Source organism: Antennarius striatus, chromosome 5 (assembly GCF_040054535.1).
Source record: "Antennarius striatus isolate MH-2024 chromosome 5, ASM4005453v1, whole genome shotgun sequence".
Lineage (NCBI taxonomy): Eukaryota > Metazoa > Chordata > Actinopteri > Lophiiformes > Antennariidae > Antennarius > Antennarius striatus.
Window position 1 is genome coordinate 17,289,993 of NC_090780.1, and position 21,174 is coordinate 17,311,166.

At 40.1% G+C, this 21,174-nt stretch overlaps 1 protein-coding gene across 3 annotated transcripts in view; it reads left to right on the forward strand.

Annotated features, from left to right (window-relative positions):
* The first annotated feature begins 9,745 nt into the window (after positions 1-9,745).
* LOC137595116 (low-density lipoprotein receptor-related protein 1-like) overlaps positions 9,746-21,174 on the forward strand; it is a 74,956-nt gene continuing 63,527 nt past the window's right edge. The window contains exon 1 of one of the 3 annotated variants that reach the window (XR_011035386.1): positions 9,746-10,675. Coding sequence is in view for 2 of the 3 variants with exons in the window: in XM_068314966.1 (XP_068171067.1) it covers positions 10,579-10,675 (97 nt within the window). In the remaining variant the exon portion in view is untranslated. The remainder of the gene's footprint in view (positions 10,676-21,174) is intronic. The other 2 variants (XM_068314966.1, XM_068314964.1) reach the window with 2 other exon arrangements.

A 21,174-nucleotide genomic window follows, 5' to 3' on the forward strand; every position in this document is an offset into this window, starting at 1 on the left:
ACACACACACACACACACACACACACACACCACTTATTTTTGCCTAGCCTGAGAAAATGTCTCTTCTTTAAAGTTAGTATCCAGGGAGGATTTTGTGATTTTGTTCCCGTTTCTTGATGAATCTTCGTGAGCAGTCTAGCATCTGAATTGTTGTTTTTTTGGGGGGGTTTTAATCTAAGAAATAGCCACGATGCCTTTAAACAGCTAATCAAAAGTGATCACTTCCTTGTTAAATAAATCACTATGGGGGTGAATATTCACCCCTCTAGTGTAGTTCATCCACACCATTGTGTTAACAGAAGAGCAACAGCAGACCACTCTAACCCAGAATCACCAGAGACCACAGATATCTGTAATATGACTGCAGACCTGTGCATCAAAACATTAAGAAATCATCTAATCTGATAAGAGCCAGGTTGAAGAGCGGGTCTCCATCCTGTGGCTTTTCTGGTTCATTCATTCGTTCGTTCATTCATTCATTCATGTATTTTGTGTTTCCATTTGTGTTTCCATATCTGAAATTTATGTGAATGACCTGAAATGAATGCATTACCCAGTAATGTGAACTTGACCAGTCATGGACCAGTGCATTTTGTAACATCCATGCCAACGTGTTGCAGCTTCCTCCATAGGTCACAGAGAGCTGTTGAACAGTCCACACACACCGGGGTGCTGAAGCTAAACATCTCCCACTCGTGTGAAAGCTGTCCTGGAATTACCTTTCACATGCTGTCCATGGCAGCTGCTACTCTCTCTTTTTCTTCTGCTATGTTTAAATGTTTTTCCTCTTTTTCGTTGCGAGATATTAGAAAGGAGGTGCTTCTGAACACAACCGACACATAATGCCCTCAATGCAGTGGTAGCGTTAGTGATCAGTGCTCTGCTGGTCTTGATGATGCACCGTCTCTTAACGGTGTAGCTTTTATGTCACATGTTTAACCCATGTGAAATGAACCAGTCTTAAATCCCTGACAGGACAGTGTAGCAATCAGATTTATTTTTCCCAGCATGCCTACAGAGCTCAAAGGTGATATCAAACACTGGTTTTAAGCAAGAGGGCTATAAGATTGATAACCACAGTCTCACAGCACACTTCGATTTGTCTGCAACTGGAGGGCAGAACTGACTTCCCCTGAGAGTGTGTGAGTCTGAAGGAGCTGAGATGGATGACCTTGCAATCCCCAAAACTTGGCTGCAGATTAACAACCAGTTTTAATGTAGAAGACTGTCTATGACAAAAAAAAACTAAATACAAACGCTGATGGGGGGGGCAAATCCAGATATGTTAGCCATGCGAGGTGTCTCTATGGAGAGTAAACTTCCTCCTGCCGTGGTATGAACGGTGCTTCTAGGAATCATGTTGCTGCTCTTCATTCAGTCCAGAAGCCTGTCTGTGGGCCGGTCCTCCGTCTGCAGGAACACACCAGTGGCATTGTTGTTCTCAGCAGAACTCCAGTCTGGTACAGGCAGCCATCAACATTGTTTGGATATCAACAGGCTCGTTGCTAGGTAACCCAACCCCCGCCATCCCAAGTGTTAAGGCTGTATTACTACCTCTAGGGTAGCAAAGCTGTGTATTTGTGTGTGTGCTTCAATGTGCATATGTGTGTTTGTGCATGGGTGTGAGTCACTGAATTCCCAAAGTGTGTATTGGGTATTAAACAGTTTGTTGCCTGACTTTTTACAGTTTAAGTTGTTATAGCCTGTATGTGGAAGTGAAAACTAACATTCAAGCATTTCTGAAAGACAAGCCAAAAGTCATTCCTAAGCCGCTCCTTGTCCGGTTTTGTGCTGAAACATCATTTTTCTTTAGCTGCTTCTTAAATAATAAAATTAGCCTGATGAAAGTTTATTCTCAAGTTTTAAAAAGTCAGCAGAAAACGCACCAGGCGAGCAAAATACCACCCAAATACTAGGGTATTAAAGCACAACAGTGCATGAGGAAATACCATCCTCCCAGCCTTTGCCTGCATTGACAGCCAACACTCACACACACACACGCACACACACACACACACACACGCACGCACGCACGCACGCACGCACACACAGACACACACACACACACACAACATCAATGCTGTGGGGGTGGACCTTTGCCATCAAAGTGAGCTGTTGTTCGGGAGGAAGTGGATCTGAATAGCGTGGAAAAGTTCATGGAGTTCGTGTGTGACTGGGGTCCTGGTCAATGTGGGGTTCAAGGTCATCATGGTTAACATGAACATTTGGACCAGTTGGCAAATGGAGTGAAAAGGGAAGCCTCCAGCTTTTAAAGTTCAGGTTTCAACATTGTGTGAGAAAGACCGTAAAGGTTAGTAAATGCTGAAGTTTAGAACAACTTTAATCTCACATACAAACACGTCACATTTTAAATTGTTCTGCTCTGCATAAATAAACTACAAAACAGCTGAATTTATGGGTTTGTATTTAACTGGTATGTGCTAGAGTGTTTTTTCAGGAGTATTACCATACTTTTCTCAAGAAAGCATGTAAGACGGCATAAAGCAGACTTGATTATTTTTTAACAAGGGCAGTGTATTTTGGCACTGTTGTAACCTTCATTATAATAATTATTAAAAATGCAAATTTTTAACTGATCATAAAGACTGTGTGTAAATATTACATTGCGTTCTGTTTTTTTCAAGAGACTATTTTGCATTTTCAAATGAGATATAAATGTTTGTAAACATACATTTGGCATTGGCTGTTCTTTATTTTCATTCATTCAACAAAGGAGGTAAATTTGTGCATGCAAAATCGACTTCCCTCCCATTTCTTTTGTCTATTTCTTACCAAAGCTTCTCCACAGACTAAACAAGACCAGTTTTGCTAAAGTTTGGGGCCCCTTGTCAAAGGCAGGCATCTGACCCCCGACTGCCAAAACCGTCACCCTTTTAAATAAGGACTCACAGATCCCACCTTTTATATATGAGAACATTATATGCATGAAAACTTGTCGACAAATGCTCATTTTTATACATGGAAAAATAAAAAGACCCTTGTTCAAAAAGGCTTTTTGAAATGCACCTCAACTTCAAATAAAAAAAGATTTAAGAGTATTTAAAGATAATAATATAAAATAATGATTAGAAAGGTGTCTTTACCAGTATAGGTAGTAAGCTGCATTTAGACCACAGCTGCCATTTTTATACTTAATATCTTTTCTGATTTTTAAGAAAAAATATTATCCGATAAGTCAGAGCCTGGTGCAGGTAGCCCGGAATTTTAACTTTGTTAACTTTACGTAGTATTATCTTGACATCATAAACAATGTCAGCAAACACTTTTTCTGCTTTATGATGTACTGTTTAGGTATTATTTGTATGCATTTTGAAATGGTTTTCCCTTTAAAAAACATCCTTGAAAACTCTGGAGCAACTTTTCCTTTTGCAGCGCTTCCCAGTTTGGCACCGCATTTGTGTGTTTTTACCCATCACTGTTGTTTAATCACAACAATAGCTGTCAGGTTCAGCAGAACGCGATGATGGAATATTTAGGGTTGTTGGTTGGGGTTTTTTTTACTGGTCTTTTATTTACTTCTGTAAATTAGTTTCCAAGAATTTTGTCAGTGGGCTATTTATGCTATGTTTCAGTTGGAAGTAATCTGAGTGTAAAGGGCAGGAGGAAAGCCTGGTGATGGAGTGGGAGGGAAGGAGGGGACGAGAGAGGGGGAAGGGGAGAGAAAGCTAGGCGAATGGGGGAAGGGCTGTTTGTGCATGCCTCAAATTCTTTAGGTGTTATCAGCATTACCCGCGCCATAATTGTTCCTTTTGAGGAGCAAAAAAAAAGAAGAAAGCGTACAGCATAGTGAAGTATCTTTTCTGTGAAAGGAGTGAAAGAGGAGGAAAGAAGATCTTTGAACTCTGATGTCCACTCTGTTGTAGATTACAATCAAAGTGTATGTCCACCCCTCTCCCCCCGGTATAAATTTAATAATGCGCTGTTGACAAAACAAATGCTGAAGATTGTAATGAAATTATGACTTCTAAGAATCTGATAGAAGCAGAAACAGTTGTTCTATTCTCAGAAAGTCTGTACACCAAGCAACACGGCTCTCTCCTTTCTATTTCCAACTCCTTGTGGCTGGACACAGACTTGCAAATATCTTATTTAAATCCTTAATGTTTGGAAATTTATGTGAATATAAAAAATGTAAATCCTTTCTCTGCCACTCTGCTGGGTTTCTTCTGCCTTGTCATGTGAAATGTGTCAAACTAGTTGAAACTGCCACAATATCTGGAACATTTTCTCATAATTTATTCCCTTAGAATGAGAATAAAAGAGATATATTAACTTAAAACTCAAAAGAATTTTTTTCTTTTTTTGTAAATGCTGAAGTGAGTACCTCATACCATTTTTCTGCTAAATGCAGACACATACACAAGATGTGATTCTGTGAACGCTGATTGATGAGGCAATCCATTTGACTGTGAAGCAAGGAAGGAGAGGATGACAAGGGAGGGAGGAAGGGACTTATGAACATGAGTGATGATGTGAGGCCAAGTCATGATTCAATCTAGAAATTTATGTCTCAGACACGTGTGTGACCGTGACAATTATATGAGTTTTGTCTGCGGTTAGCTGAAAAGTATTCATTCTTTTATCTATTCTCACCTGATTGGATGATTGGAGACATCATGCATGTCAGAAGTGTGAGAAGCAGCACTGACCTCTTCCTCCTCTCTGGACTTCAACTCCCATTGCAGCTGCAAAGAACTGGGCGGAGGTGCATCATGGGCCGGAGCTGCAGATGAAAGAATGACGCATGAAATGCTTGCTCCAGTCAGGACACAAACCAGATGAATGGTGTTTGCACACACTCTGACAAGAAAGTTGTCCTGGGAAGCAAACGACCTGCAGAGAAGAAGAGGAGTTTTTTTTTTTTGGTAGACGAGTAACATCCAGCAGTTTCCTCATATTAAAGCCGGCCAGTCTCACATAACCCAGTCTTTAAAAGCTCTTTTTAAATATTCATGAGGAGGAAGTGAGAGGTGTTGAAGACTGGCAGGTATCAAGGATTATTTGAAATTAAAGTATTAACAATCTGACCTTATTTATCATTAATCTGTCATATTACGATACATGACATCATTTAATGAATGTCTGGTGAGAGAGCAATGATCAAACAAAGAAGGGCAGTTGGGCCATAATGACTTGTTTGGCATTTGAAACAGTAATCTTGATAGAGAAAGACTTTTAGACCTGAGAGCCGTAACATTACATGGCCGTCATTTAGCTGATACAGTATGATTAACAGTACCATGCTGGAGAGGCCGAGATCAACAGAGCTGCAGATGGAGACGAAAATTGCCCCTGAGAGGTGGAGCATTAGCGCTGTGCAAAATGTCAGAATATAAATAATGAGAGATGTGTACAAACAGCATCAATGAGTCATTTACTGAGGACTGCATAGTGTAACACCCACACACACACACACACACACACACACACACACACACACACACACACACACACACACACACACACACACACACACACACACACACGGTATTTAATACTTTTCATTTAATCACATGTTTAACCACAAGGACATTGCACATAAGTGATTCTCTGAAAAAAAAAAAAAAAAAGAACTCAATGAAATGAATGGAAAATAATCTGGAAAATAATGATGGCAGGTGAAAGCTGGTGAGATTCCAGTGTGAAGGGATGAGTTTAAGCTTTCTTAAATAATTTTTAGGGCGCTGGGTTCCCTGATATCTACATGTCATGTTTTCCATGGTCTGGGGCCACTATTAACTATATTACTTTGTTTTTAACTTTTATGCATGGAAACCTCCAATAAACCAGCAGCGTACGACCGGAGTGTTCTTTAAGACTAATAGCAAACAAGGGAGTTGGTAAAGTATGGCGCTAGCCCATTAAGAGTTTTGGTTGTAAGGTGGGGGATTAATCAGAGCTGAAACCAGAGCTAAAACTCTCTAATCTGGGTTCTGGTTCATTTCAAAGCTGCAGGTTTTGAATGAGGTGAAACATTTCAGTAGTTTCGACATTTTTAAGGTTGAAATTAAATTGACTTAAAGTAAAGACAGATTTAAGCATATTTTTGTATTTGTATAAAAAAAGTAGTCTAGCTATACATAAAAGGTGGAAAAACGTCTCTGTACCTTTGTTTTTGGACTTGAAGCTTAGATCTGAAGCGATAAAAACCTCAACACACCAGAGTTCATTTATCCAAAATCAAACAACATCTTGTTTGTTTTAGAGAACACATGCAGGATTGTGATTTTGCTAGTATTTAACTTTCATGTATTGTTCATTCCTTCACCCATTTATTTATTGGCTGACTTGGGGCGGTGGTCTGCTGTCCCTTAGTGTTCTGTTATGGGTTATGCTGCCCTCTGCTGGTCGATCGCCATCAACGCCACTCCAGACGTTGAAGAAAGTGCGACTGAACGTCCCTGTGATCCTCAGGAACTTATGATGTCATGTCTGCAAGAGGCGCCTCGGCACAGAGTAGTTCAGTTGAAAATGGATTTTCCCATCTATTATTTACTGTGATACAAATAATATTTGGGAAGGCCAAGCAAAAATTAGATGAACATTAAAAAAAAACAGGAAACGTTTTTCCATGTTTTTTCTCAAAGTTTGTATTTTATGTCATCCTCAGTTAACGTCCTGCTTCATGCTGTCAGATCATTTCCAAAAATGAACGCGTTTTAGTCAAAGACCAGTTTGTCGTCACAATGCCTTCTTATGTTAAACACATAATGTTTGGGATATCCTAAATTTTTAAGTTTGTATTATAACAGTTCTAGAGTTTGCTTGTTTTTTGTGTTTGTTTGTTTGTCTTCATTATAATAGAGTATGTCTGGAAATGGAAAAAAAAAAAAAAGGGGGGGGGATGTGACCATAAAGGCCACATTGTTCTCTGAATTATATGCTGGCAGTGAAGCTTCTCTAGGGGGCAGTGTTGTGCAACGGATGACAGACGGTGGATGAAGCGTTTACAATTAGTACACTGCTCTCTCCTCTTTCTCTGTCTCTCTCTCTCTCTCCCTCTGTGTGTGTGTGTGTGTGTGTGTGTGTGTGTGTGTGTGTGTGTGTGTCCTTCTGTATCTGTGCTGAATAACAAGAGTTCAGAGTTACAGTAAAACCAATTCCATTTGTGTTTTTTGAACTAGATGTAAGGGAATTTAAGATGTTTGAGTTGACTAACACGCCCATTCCTTAACTCTTCCAAAACCCCAAACTCACAATGTGCTCCATTCATCGTTGATTATATCATGTTAGATATTTCCTGAGTGTATTTTACACTAGCAGGTGTGAAATTACAAATGTGTGTGAAACTGACCGGGGAAATGAGGAGATGAGTGAAGAATGGAGGACCAGCATCACTCACCAGAGGTGTGGGGACACACTGAGTCTTCCAGCTTGACTTTGACACCATTACCTTCTGACCTCACTTGGACATAAACCTTGAATTACTTGTTAATTCCCAGAGCAGACATCCAGGCTGGTGTTTAAAGTCTGTGGGTCAGTAAATGTTTGTGAATGAACTGTTTTAACTTAAACAGTGGATTGTTTAAAGTGCCCTTGTCAAGTTGACAGAGAAGGATGGAGCAAAAAGATTGCAGAGTGGCTGAAAGTTAAATAATGTGTTTCTGTATTTAATGGGGGACTAGATAAATCTCTGCTGCATTGTGTGATTTTTGTTAGCCTAAATCTTCTATTCTGTATAACTTCAGTATTATGTTTCGAATAAAAAATAAAATAAAAATGTAATTTTTTGTCCATTGCAGATTATTTGATTATACATCCATTACTTTGTTATTATTCATATTTTTAAAAATATTTCAGTGAAGAAAATTGTCTTTAAGGACTGAGTATGAATTGGGACAAGAGTCAAAATTTACAAATTCAGTGAGTCAACATGAAGAAAATCATTTTTAGTTGATTATTATACTTTCAAAACTATCAGTATACACACTGGTGTTTTATTACAACATGCGTGCTTCTGGCCATGTGCATAAAGAAACAGATGGTTTTAGGGTGTCTTTCCCATGTGTAAGTTAGAGTTAAACTGATCTGCAATCAAAGCAGGTGAATAGCTCAATGGTTCCTATGACTTCTTTTTGGTGAGATTGGCTCTTCTCCCCGTTCTTCAATGAATTTAAGTGCTAGGCTTTTTTTGCACAGCAGCAACTGTTATTTTGTATGATATTACTGGACTGATCTTTTTTTATTATATGTAGCTAAAATTTAAATTTCAGGTGAGGGTAAATCGGATGTTTTTGATGTCATTCACAGGGCTATTAAATGAAATAAATATCATGGCAGCATTTGGGATCAATATGGATATGCAATATGGATAAACCACAGAGTGACTGTGAGGTGTTCAGTCAAAAGGCTCTACATGCTAATGCTCTTATTTCTTTAAAGTTGAAGACATCTGGGTGCTAAGCTCAGGTTATCTGTACAGGCAGGCATCATCAGCATAGTGGTAAAGAGACCCAAGAAATTAGGATATTTCTGCCACATGGACTGGAAGTAAAGTCAGTAATATCACGACTTTAAAGAAATACTGGAAGGTGTCATTGTATTTAGTGTCAGATGCAGGATTCTCCGCACCTAAAAGTTGTCTCTCATGCTACAATTTACTACCTTGATCAGTGATTTCTCCTTCCTCTAGTGATAAATGTATGAATAGCAGCACCTGGATTATTACTTGGTATTGCATTTTCCAGATTTTTTAAATATTAAAAAGTATGTACAGTAACTAGAACAAAAGTAAAAGTCAGGCAACAAAGGGTAAGGTTATATGTATCCAGTGTCTGAGTTGATCATCCAGTGCATTTGCAGTGCTTGTGAGGGATCATGATGAGCATGGGCTCTCCATAGCCAGTTCCATCGACCATGAAGCTCAGGAGGAGCTGGTCTCACTATATGATATAGAGACAACACATTTCTGTCTACACCCTCGCTCCCTGTGCTGTTTTGTCTAGTGTTTCTTTTATGAGAATATGACATCAAAGTAATAGCGAGTGAAATGGACAAAAACAATGTTAAGTCCTCATGTTATGATCATCTGCATCATAATGTACAATCAAAGGAGGCATAAATTCACCAAGAACTCAGGCCACATAAATGCGGCAACCTTGGAAGCAGACGGTGCCTGAAATGGGAGAATAATAAATCTAGATTGCTGCTGCACACATTATAGTGTCCTATTAAGAATTTATAAATCGTTCAAGTTAAATGCATCCACAACTACCCACAATATTACCATCTAATGGAAAAGTAAATGGGAACCCAGGTGGTTAGACGAAAATGAATGCTACTGAAGGATATATCTATCCTGCACTTTTCATTTTTAAAAATACTTTGCCAAGTCGTTTTTGACCACACGCATTTCCTTATTCTTAAAACGTGTAGACAGATTATTTTCCTATTCCCACTCAAGGAAGCATTCCAGTCTTATGTAATGATTAAAATGTTTTTCTTCATATTTCATTGTTTTATATGCAAATTGAATGAAATGACACCTATTTTCACAAAACACTATGTGCATTGACCTAACCAGTCCCACACCATAAAGTTCCTTAATTGTTCTCATTTCCACTGAATTGATTAAGAAAAAATTGCAGTTGCTCTATTTGTTCGACTTTGGTTTTTTTGTGTTTATAATCAGAATCAACTGAAGAGAACATTAGACTGTAATAAATTAACTTTGAGACCACAGTGGTGTAAGCAATGGGCCAAATTAAATTTATATTATCATTAGGTGGAATAGCAAATACTGTAGTATTGTTGTTGTTGACATCAACAACACAAACACAAAAAGTTTTGCATACTTGATCGAATAAATAACAACAACAACAACAACAAAAGAAGTGATCCCAAATGCCTGGAAACTAAAGCAGCCGGCGCGGTGCTCCGGGGCGCTCGGCGGGCTCTGACTGGTGGGCGTCCGGCGGGGCGGCGGGCGTTCGGGAGGGGAGGGCCAGCCGAGCTCCTGCTGCTGCTGCTGCTGCTGCTGCTGCTGCGACGTCACTCACATCTCCGCCTGACGGAGCTCCAGGCTTCAGACTCAGTCTGCGGGCAGCAGCAAGAGGTTGTGAGGAGGAAGAGGAGGAGGAGGAGGAGGAAAGGCGATATTTGATCCACTTCTTCATTTCTTCCTGTAGCTGTTTTTTTTTTTTTCTTTTCTTTTTTTTTTTTCTTCCGCCGGTACGAGGAGAACAAAAGACGCGCAACTGTGTGATCCGGATTCCGGAGCGCCAAGCTCACCTTCATCTCGACTGCGCGTCGGGCTAGCTTGATGCTCACTCCAGCCTGCTAGCCTTTGTGGCAGGGCTGTCCATGCAGCCGAGGAGCCCTTAGCAACCCCGGGCTGAGAGTAGCCTCGGATTCTTTTTGAATTTATTTATTTTGAACCCTGACAGTCCATCCGGACCCCCAGAGGCATCCCTGTCAGCCTTACTGCGCATCCACAAGTCAGGCGCATCATCGCCCGGGCGCGGGTACGCGTCTCCGCCTGACTGCAAACCTCCAGCCTGACAGGACCGACACCGACACCGGCTGTTGATGAGAAATATTCCCACCAGATAGACCACAATGTTGCGCACCTTGGCCAACACGTTGGCAACGGGATTGCTCTTCTTGGGATTGTTGCACAGTTTGGAAGTAATCGCTCCAGGACGGGCTCTTGATGGTAAGATCCAGGATAACGCGCGTCTTGTGTGAAAAAAATAAAATAAAAAAATAAAAAAATGTTTTGACAAACTGTAAGTGTGTGCACAACTGACAGGATGAATTGTGGTTTGTGTCTGTGCGCAAAAAGGATGGGAGTAAAATGACTGCTTGAAGTCGGTCTCTGCCACACGTGAACGTTCCACTGTCACGGCAGTGATCACACGTCCCCCCCTCCCCATACACACCGTCCGTCCGTCCCCCCCATCCCCGCTGCGTACAGACGCTCCCACATATTTACCCTGACATTTAGTATCAGTATTTTTCCCCCCCTTAAAACTCAGATAAACGCATCATAGACGTGATATTTTCTGTATAGATATTTCTTACTTAAATTCTTCAGCATCTTCAATCAAAAACGGACAAAGTGTTGAAAAATCCCACATTTTCACGGGTTCAACAGTTCAGCTCCAAACTCCATTCAAAGTCAATCTTCAAGTTACCTTGAACTCTGGTAATTGAACTTTTTCCATATTTTTCATAGTTTTTACTCACTCGTAAAATTCAGAGAATTTATCTAGTCTTAGATTGGGTGTTTAATAATAATCAGAGAAAACGGAAAGCTGCAAACACGTTCCAAATGCTGAATTTAGAAGTAAATGGTCTTATTTGGTTGTAGTTTGGCCCAGAAGTCCTGGAGCAAAAGGATCATCAATGAACTGTCCCATCAGGTCCCATTGTGCAGTACATGAGTGACTTTTGGGACAAACCATATACCAGTATTTCATTTGCTTTTAAGAATTGTTCCTAATTTAAACCATACAGATTATTTCCGGACCAGTAAACAACTTCTTGGCCACCTGTATGGAGGCCTTTTCGGAACATCTTATCTTCTGAGGCTTTTGTCTCACTCTCTGAACAGGAGTGCAAACCAGTCACTGTTGCCTTGGCAGATTTATGATGATCAGATTAGATTGTCAATCTATTTTAGACATGACAGCCACCTATGGTGCTGTGCCATTGTGCCATCTCCCCTTGTTATACTTCTGATCTGTTTATGTAAATGAGAGTATGTCATGTGATTACCCATGAAGATATTTTGAAAAGCTGTCGGTGGATTTTGATCAAATTTGTGTGTAGGTTGACCTTGGGTCGGAGAGGGTTATATTAAATTTTTAGAATGGATCAAAGTATAGATTTGTGATGTATTACAGGTATTCATTAGTTTCCCTCTCTCCTTGTGAGTCCAGGTATTTGGTGCTGCCATCAACAGGTACTGTTTGTGCATCACTGCTGTGTCATTATTATGTATGGAAGGTACGTGTTGACTAAATCGCTGCTGCTCATTCCCCTGAATGCCAAGTCATTTTGAAATCTGCAGGCAGATAGTGAGGCCAAACCAGATTCTCCTGGGATAGTGTGAACACACACACACACACCTTTACAGAGTGGAACGACTTCTGGAAAGTGAAACCATTGAGTTCCACATTATCAAAGGGAAGTCAGTACAGATCTACTGGAGTCTTTTGTGATGAAAGGAGGATGTGAGTTTATTTTTCAGATGCTGTACCTCTCACATGTCTGGGGAATGTCTGACTGGTGAATGTGTGCTGAGCTACGAAGACTATTTTTAAGTGACTTGTACAGTTCAGATGGTTTCCAATGAGAAGGACTATTTCCTGTAAAGCTCATCAGCACTTTGAATGTGACATTTAATTAAAGTCAGTGGGACTTAAACATGCATGACTGATTTAAACCAGAGCTGCATTCTGTGAGATTCATTGTTAAGCCATAAATGCCGGCCTATGCCTTTGAAGTCATGTTTCTGAACTTGGCGATCTGATGCTGTGAGGCTCTTAGGAGCAAAATCCATATAAATTACCACCTTGAAGATGGACGTGGATAGCGTGCAATCAACTGCAGTGTCTCCCATCTCCTCAGTCTGCAGCAACAGCTGACAAATCCTGGCTTAGAATGAGCATTTTCCTCCCCATCAGACGCAGAGCCTTGATTTGACGAGAGGCTATCACCAGAGCTAAACGTGACACTGGGGTGTCGAGGCCGCTGTCATTTATGGAGCATCTCAAGGAAACCTGTTGAAATTTGCTTCACCGATGATGAGCTCATTTTTGAGTTGGTTAGTTGTTTGTATAGAAAGATAGACTGCATGTTAATCCCTCTCTTTCAAGCGCAGCTCTATGAACCGCTATCATTTTGAACCACATGTTACCAGTAAACTTGTTCAAGCTCCTGGGAATTCCTATTTCTCCCCTTTCCAGACTGTTAAAGATTTTTGCCGACTGTCTCGGTGCCGCAGTTCGGACTAAGACACCAGGCCACCAATAAAAGCCTGAGTTTAATTGGGTCTAAACAGCTCTTTGTCTCCCAGACCTGGAATTGTTCAAAAGGCTCTGCTAATTGGGGCCTTGGTGGAAAAGAAATAATTGACATTGTGAAAAAAGTTCAGAGTTATTGCAAAATGACCTCCCAGGTCGTCACAAATGGACGGTGCTGTTGTAAACACTTTACACAGAAAATAAAAATGGAGAAATGGTTCTGGCGATTGTGTAACAAAGGACAGCTGGGGTTATTTCAACATGAAACAGTTCTATTTTTTTCACTTAGTCATCCATTTAGATGTTTCCTAAGTCAGCTCTAAGTAATCCTCATTTCATGTTTCCAGATTTTGTTATTTGCCTTCCAGAAATACAAAAATATCCTCGTGAATGCACCTCTCCTCTTCATTAATTCCTATCTTCTTCTATCCTGGTGTAACATTTGGTGTCAGCCTCACAACTGGCCCAGCATTTGGCTGCTAGGACATCAGTATTGCCAAAAGTTTCCCACTTTACCAGCAACAGGGGGGAAAAAGGAAAACAGAACAGAACATTTGTTATTTGTTTGGTTCTCATTGCTGCTGACGTCACGTGACGTAAAAAACACAGAAAAAGTTCATATAAAATTTTTAAAAAAAGGTAAATAACAGAGGAAAGTATTTTTTAGCCATTTATGGTTGGTTACTAGTTAAGTACATTATATGACACCAGTCACTGCTGCATAGCTGAGTAAATATAAAATCCGGTGCTTTGGTCAGCAGCTTAGAGGCTTAGTTCAGTCACATTATTAGGTTTAAGTGTCGCTAACAATTAAATTGTATACAGCTAAAGATATAGATTTCAAACTGGCGCAAGACTTCACATTACAGACAATGCAGTTGAATATTCGGTGATGCCATACCTTTCTTAATCTCAATATTCTGTGGGATGGATGGGCTGTTTCCACTATATTGAGTTTTTGTCATGTGAAAAAAGTGAAGTTCTTTTCTGAAAACACCAAGCAGGGAGTGCATAAGAACCCTTTGGATGCATCACTAAATGCAGAATGTAAAAATGTAGCCTGTCTGGAGTCAGTTGTTGTACAAAAACTATAAACGCCTGCCTTGAATGTATCAAAATCGACATTGAAAACATCCATAAGAGAATCCAGGAAGTTGCTGCTCCTGCATGTCAACCTGAGAAAAGCAGTATTTTTATGTTTTTACACTGGTTTTTGAGCAGGTGAGAGATTTTTAATTTTTTTTAAACTTTTGAACAAAGTCGGGTCAGCTGTCCCCCCCAGTCTTAATGCTAAACTAAGCTAAGCCAGCTTCCTTTTTTGATGGACAGATTTGCAAAAGTTCAGATATGTTTCCTTTTATTTGTGGTTATAATTCTCCCAACAAAGCATTAAAATATTCCCACACATCTGAAAACACACCTGACAGATGTCTTTTTAAAACTCATATCTGTTAATTTTAAAACTGCAGCCGGACTTTTCAGACCAGCTCCTTGACCCAGTTTAGACTTGTGATTGAGATACACAATCTAGATGAAGCTATTTAGGGATCGGAGACACAACCCGGTCTCAGGAGGCCCACTGAAAGGATGACAGCAGCGAATTTCTGCATCTCAACATCCACATGTATATTCACAACACATTAGTCGGCAACTTTTGACACCTCTATCAAAGCAATGCACCTCTGTTAGTCTAAAGATGGAAACACTAAAAACCCCCATTGTGATAGCAAACTTTTAATGCAAGAGTTAAATTTGTGTCTCAAATATTCAACTGGATTTATTGTTTTTGCGGGTTAAAGAAAGGTTAAATTAAAAAAAAAAGTGCTTGTCAAACTGTGTGTGTCTGGAAGTGGGAGGGGTGTGCTTAGAAGTAATAATAACATCTCAACAACTCCAAGATAAAAATCTGTCTCTACCTGCTGAAGGCTCCTCTATGATTGTCGGTCAGTTGTGGTGCTGGACAGGCTGCAAAGAAAGCTGCTGCTTTTATTTGCTCAGCACAGCTCACAGGTTTAGATTTATGTGAGAAACACTTTAATGTCAAATCCCTGCAGCTCCTTTTATTCCCTTCAGAGAAGCCGATCCTTGACTTTAAGGTCTAACACCTCATATAAACGACTATCTGCAGGAGTTAAAATGCACATAATTCAAAGAAATTTTATTAGTTGTGGAGCTGTTATCAGTCCAATACACAGGTGTGAGTGTGATAAGGATAGCGATAGGGTTGTTCAGTCAACTCTCACTCCCACAGGGCTGGAGCTAGCAGCTCTCACTGCTGAAAGCTAACCTTGAAGGATTTGTCACGTATTTCTCAACGTCGCCGCAGTTGTGCAATTGTATTCCATTCTATATTGTCAACTCTGCATAACGTAGCTTAAGTAACTGGAATATTCCAGAAACAGGAAGCCTTTCAGTCCGCGGGGCTGAGACCAGGCCGTGTCAGGGTCAGCTCGGATGACTTGTGTTGACCGTTCTCACTGACGGCAAACTCGCTCCTCTGTGTTGGTCTGAAAGGGCTGTTTGTGTGACGGCTCGTGCCTCACACTGTGACCCTGATCTGTTAGGGTGAAATTACACAATGGGGGATATATATTGTGTTTTTTTTTATCTATTTCATTTTTTGCATCAGATTGAATTTAATTGTGTTTACTAAAATCACCTAAGCGCTGAACCAAGATCATCTTATTTGCTTTTTGTGATTGTGACTGAGAATAAATTCCATCCTCAGATAAGTGCTCTCTTAAATCAAAATAAATTTCACCATCAGATGAGATGGTCTATTTCTACATCAGCCTACGCAGCAAATGTAATGATTCCTGTACGTTTAGACCTCGGCTGCGGGGCTTTTTCAGTCACATCCATTTTTTTCAGGTGCACAAATGCAACAGCAAATTTATTGCCTGTAAGAAGGAAACTGAGCTAAACTAGACAGTCTACTCAATCCTGTGTACACGTTTAGCTCGTCTTACCCCTCCACAAAGGTTAATGGATATCTGTTTAGTTGTTTTGGAGTGAAAGGAAAAAGTATAAAACACAATGTCTGGAAATATTAAGTAGTTGCAAAAACATGTTTTTAGATTTTCTCTCTGGGACTTAATGGATTCTTTTTTGTTCCATCTCCATGCCCAATGGAACTGACTGAAACTGGTTGAGCAATTTTTGTGCAATCCTGCCCACAATCAAAGAAACAATCAATCCTACCCCAATGAAAACATCCTTGTCAGAGGCAACAAAAGCATTCAATGCATTTGATAAAAAACATTCCATGTACCGTTTGGAAATGATGGGGTGCTTTGAACATCTAATCGAGATGAGATAAACCTCCACCTCGGACCAAATCATGGCCGAAACTGGATTGGACAGCTGAGGAGGGAGGGGTTGGCACGTTGCAAAGGGCTAAGAGTGGGAATTGAACCCACCGCTATCACATGTGGTGCAAACTGGACCCCAATCTGGACCGCAACCTGCCTGGTGATCGGCAGTCGAAATTTTAATTTGAAAGTTAGTTTTATAGGGAACCAAGTGCAGATGATTATTATTATTATTCTATAACAATTACATTATAAAATCAACATTAAATTGTTATGATTCATTAAAGACAAAAACTTTAAAGTAAAGACATCAGTTAACTGTAATTCTTCTTTTACTGGTGTCCCATTAGAGGAAATCTTTAGCACATAAACTGTCATTAATAGTAAATTATAGTTTTTATTCAGTGGAATTAAAAGGTTTTTGACCAGAGCCAAGCTGCCTCTCCTTATTTCCAGTCTCTGTGTTAAGCTAAACTAATCAGCTACTGGCTCCAGCCTTTTATTTAATAGACAGACATGAGAATGGAATGGATTTTTTTTTATCTTCCAGAAAGTGAAATTGGAAACTCTTCAACTGAAAGCTCTCCTTGCTGTATTATTTTATTTCCAAGATGAGTGGTTAGGATTTGCTGGGGTGCTTTTCTAATCTCTTTACCTTTGCATCATCTCATCAGAAAATCGCAGCGAGGACCGCATCTTGTTAGCAGTGTCATTAGCAGTCACTAGTACTCCGTCCATCACGTGGATAGTAAATGTGAGCGAACCTTCCAGAGATACTGGTTGTGCCTTGGAGCTCATACGTCACACTGAGACTTGAAACTTGTCCTGGTCTTATGAAAGGGCACTAAAGAATTTCACATAATCTTCTCTAATGTTTCCCTCTGCAGCATTCTAAGTAGGCTTAATTATCATTTCTCTCCATTTGCAGTTCTGTTCCGTCTGTGTTCTGCTGGTGTATGATGGAGGGATTTGTTTAAATTCACTAACTTGATCACGGCAGATCACACCTTTTTGGATTTTCTATTTCCACTGCTCAAATTGATGTAATCCTCATGTGGATGTTTTCTGTCTCGGAGCTGAAATACAGACTCTTGTACAAATACTCCTCATGGTTGGTCAACATTCTGGGGTTAAGACATCCTGGACCAGACTCAGCTAGACGCCCAATTCGCCTCCAATTAAACTGGCATTTGATTGGCCTGCTTTGCGTAATACAGGCTGCCTGTCAAAGGGCTCAGATAGTTAGACTCAGTGCTGGGATCTGACCTGAAAAATCCAAAGATTGCAGGCATGACTGGGTCGTCCTGCCTGGCCGAAGCCCCATTTTACTTGGAAACCCTCAGCAACACATTCCTAATGTTAATTCTCCACAGCCATAAGTGTATGCAAAACACACAATTACACAGACATTTATAACAGGGTTTTTAAACAAATATTCATCCAAAGGTTGAGCTGATCAGTTTAAACACAAACACACACAGACACAGACACAGACACACACACACACACACACACACACACACACACACACACACACACACACACACACACACACACACACACACACACACACACTGATAGGATGTGTGTTATGATATTTGACATGAATTTGTCATTCATTCTCTTCTATGATCCATTCTTTTTTCCTTCTGTCAGTTTCTCCATACTGGGCCAGGGTTTAAGACGCAAACCTGAGATATTTGACTCTGTTTTGTAAAAATATCCGTACCTCTTCCCGCTTCTCCCTCCTCCATTACCAGAACATGTGGAGGATGATGAGGGGGTGGCCGGTCGCAGCTAAACACACTCATTTTTAGACCCCTGCCCCTGGTCCTTTTGCCCTACATGAGTCTGTTTATACACGTCCTGTCCCTTTTTTATTGTCAAGACAGTTTGCTGTCTCATTACCGGCCAGACTGGGTCTTGGTAATTACATCCTTTGGTAATTTGATGGTATTTACAGAAATGACTACTGTAAAAAAACATTATTTAATTGTTTAAATATTTACAAAAAACCCATACAACAGGTCTTTGACTTTTCATGGTCAAAAAAGGAATAAGTAAAATGTTCTATTTTGTTTAATCAAATAGCAAAGTCACAAGAAAATCAAAATAAAATAGGCCTGTGTTTATTATCTTCTGAAATCATGAGTGCCAAAATGTAATTCTCTGAATTTTAGTTTGTTGTTTTAGCCAGAATGTCTTCAGAGCCCTAGTTTGACTTGATTTAACCATTTCAAAACAAGGCAGGTTCTGGAACATCCCACACAATACTTGATTTTCTTATTTCAAGCATTCTGAATTTATTTCATGTTTTCCTGTTCGAGATGATCCTGACTATATCCGTGTGAAATATGTTTAATTTTATTAGACAGCCTTAATGATATATGAGCCATTTTTCTGTCAGTGTTCCTCAGAAACTGCGCAATAATAAAACTCCAATCTTCATATGACTATAGTCGGAGTAAAATCATTCCATTAAAATGTGAGCTAACATCCTGAGGGGGGAAAAAAATGACAGTTCAAATATTAGGAAGTTATGAGTGCCACATTGTAATGCGAGCCGACTTTGTAATGATGGCTCTATCAAATTAAGACTTATTAGATTACAGCAATTCAACAAGCCTTCAGTGAATCATGATGTGTAATAATCTAATCTGATGTAGGAACTAATACTCAGGGCTTCCATCCTGAAGGTAAATCAAAGGAGCTAAGTTCCAAGGCTTTTTCACATTTCATCATTTATTGCCTCATAACCACCAAGAGAAAAATCAAATAATATGAAACAACCTTGTTATGGACCCTTAAAGGAACATTTATTAGTCTGTAATGCATTTAACACAAAAAAGACTCTCTAGTGTTTTTTGTCGACTGGTTTGACTCACCAACCTTGACTTTCCCGTCACGTTTATATTTTATTCTGTTAAAATTTCGTTATATACAGAGATATTTATCAGTATTTATCTATGAAACAACATTAAATTGTGTGTCATTGGGAAGATCGTTTTAACATAATTAATGCCGCTCATCTCTATATTCATCATTTCTGGACATTTGTAAAGATAATCACGACTGAAGAAATTTCGGTGTCAGGGTCATCCCTCTATCCTTGAAAAGTGTTGTTGAAGTGTTCTTTTTGTACAGATTCATTCTATCAGTAGACTAAACTACAGTATAGTCTCTCCCAGCAGTCATTGCAACTGTTTTGAATAACTTCACCACTCAGTTTGTTATTCTCCTGTTATTACGAAGCTCCAGATGCTGGAGTGCATCCTCTCCTCAGATCTGGGCAGATGTAGCCTCAGGACAGTTTGTGTTGTGTTGGGTGCTGGTGAATTTGTTTATAAATGGCTTTTAGAGCCACCATGAGGTTAACGTTTATGGCTTTGACTGAAATATCTTAAGGAAAGTCGAGATGAATTGGTGCTAACATGCATTTCTGCCCCCCTCATACTTCTAATACTTATCCTTTATGATCCGTGGGGGAGTGGGTTGGGTGGGTGGATCTTATCTGACAGTGGATGACAGTGGTTGGTGCTTTACAGAGGTCACCTGTTCCCAGGCATACCCCACAACCGGATCGACTGGGTAGATTAAAATATACATTCAGAAGAATGTGATATATTTTGGGTCACAGTGCACTAACACAGTTATGGAAATATTCCAACATGTGGCTTAAATTATGATGATTCAGCGTCATTCAAATGAATTTCATGTGTCTGAAAGGTAGGAGTTTATATCTGATTAACAGAAGATCCAGATCGGCCTTTATGGAAGATCATATTTTCGTGTTTACTCCTAAACTGCAGATGATAAACAGGTAGTACCTTATGTTTAGGGAAGGTTATGGGGGCGACTCAACATGTGCTGTTCCCGATGATGCAACAATCGTTGATACACGTCCAGCTGAAGTTCTATCTACGCTTTAGCCTACTTACTTGTCCTGCTCCCCGTCAGCGCTCCCGTTGACAATCTGCCTCCTCCTCATCCTCTGCTGAGTGGTGTGTGATGAGGCAGTAGCCTCCATGTCTGCTGGAGCTTTATAGTACCCTGCTTGATCTGAGAGGGCAGACCTCCAGGGTATTTATAGCACTGCTGTTGGTGTCAGAGGAAATAAGGCTGTGGCTGGTGGGGAGGGGGGTTGCCTTTGGGGGAGGAACCTTCCCTCCCCACCAGACGGAGCCCATCATGGAGGGCTAGTAGATGACAGCAGGAGCGGCGGGTTTGTAATTCGGCCCAAATGGCAGTGACCCAAAGCGTTTTCTCACAGCCGTCACAAAGGTAAACACACAAGCAGCTCCCTGATTGGATGTGTGACATTCCTCCATCCCATCAAAGTATTCCTGCCTGTGAAAGCCCCCACCCCCCATCCATTTGCTCCCACATATTTCATCTTATCTTGTTTTCTTTTCTGTCGTATCAGGAGACGACATGGTACGACATTTAACGCTGAAACACAGCAGCCAACCAGGATGTGTCACAGTCATCAACAACTCTATGCACATTTATTTAACTTCATTCAGTTAGATTCTTATAGTGTCACCAGTTGTGTCAGAGACCACTTGAGTTTGTCCTCCTTGAGTTTGAATCCAGGCGTTTAATCTGAAGTTGTAACAAAGAAAGAACAAATGATTTCTATCATTATTCTGAATTTACTTGATCTGGCATTTCTGATGCTTTTTTCAGTTATATTTTGGGACTTTTCTAAAATGAATTCGATGAGAAAATAGGTAGACAGGGGAATGGAACCCACGGCTGTATGGGAACACGATCCGCACTGAGCTAAATGCACCTTACTATTTCCCCCATCAAACTGTATTTTACCATGCATTGAAGTCAGGGGGGAGCACATGAGTGTCTTGGTCAACAATGAA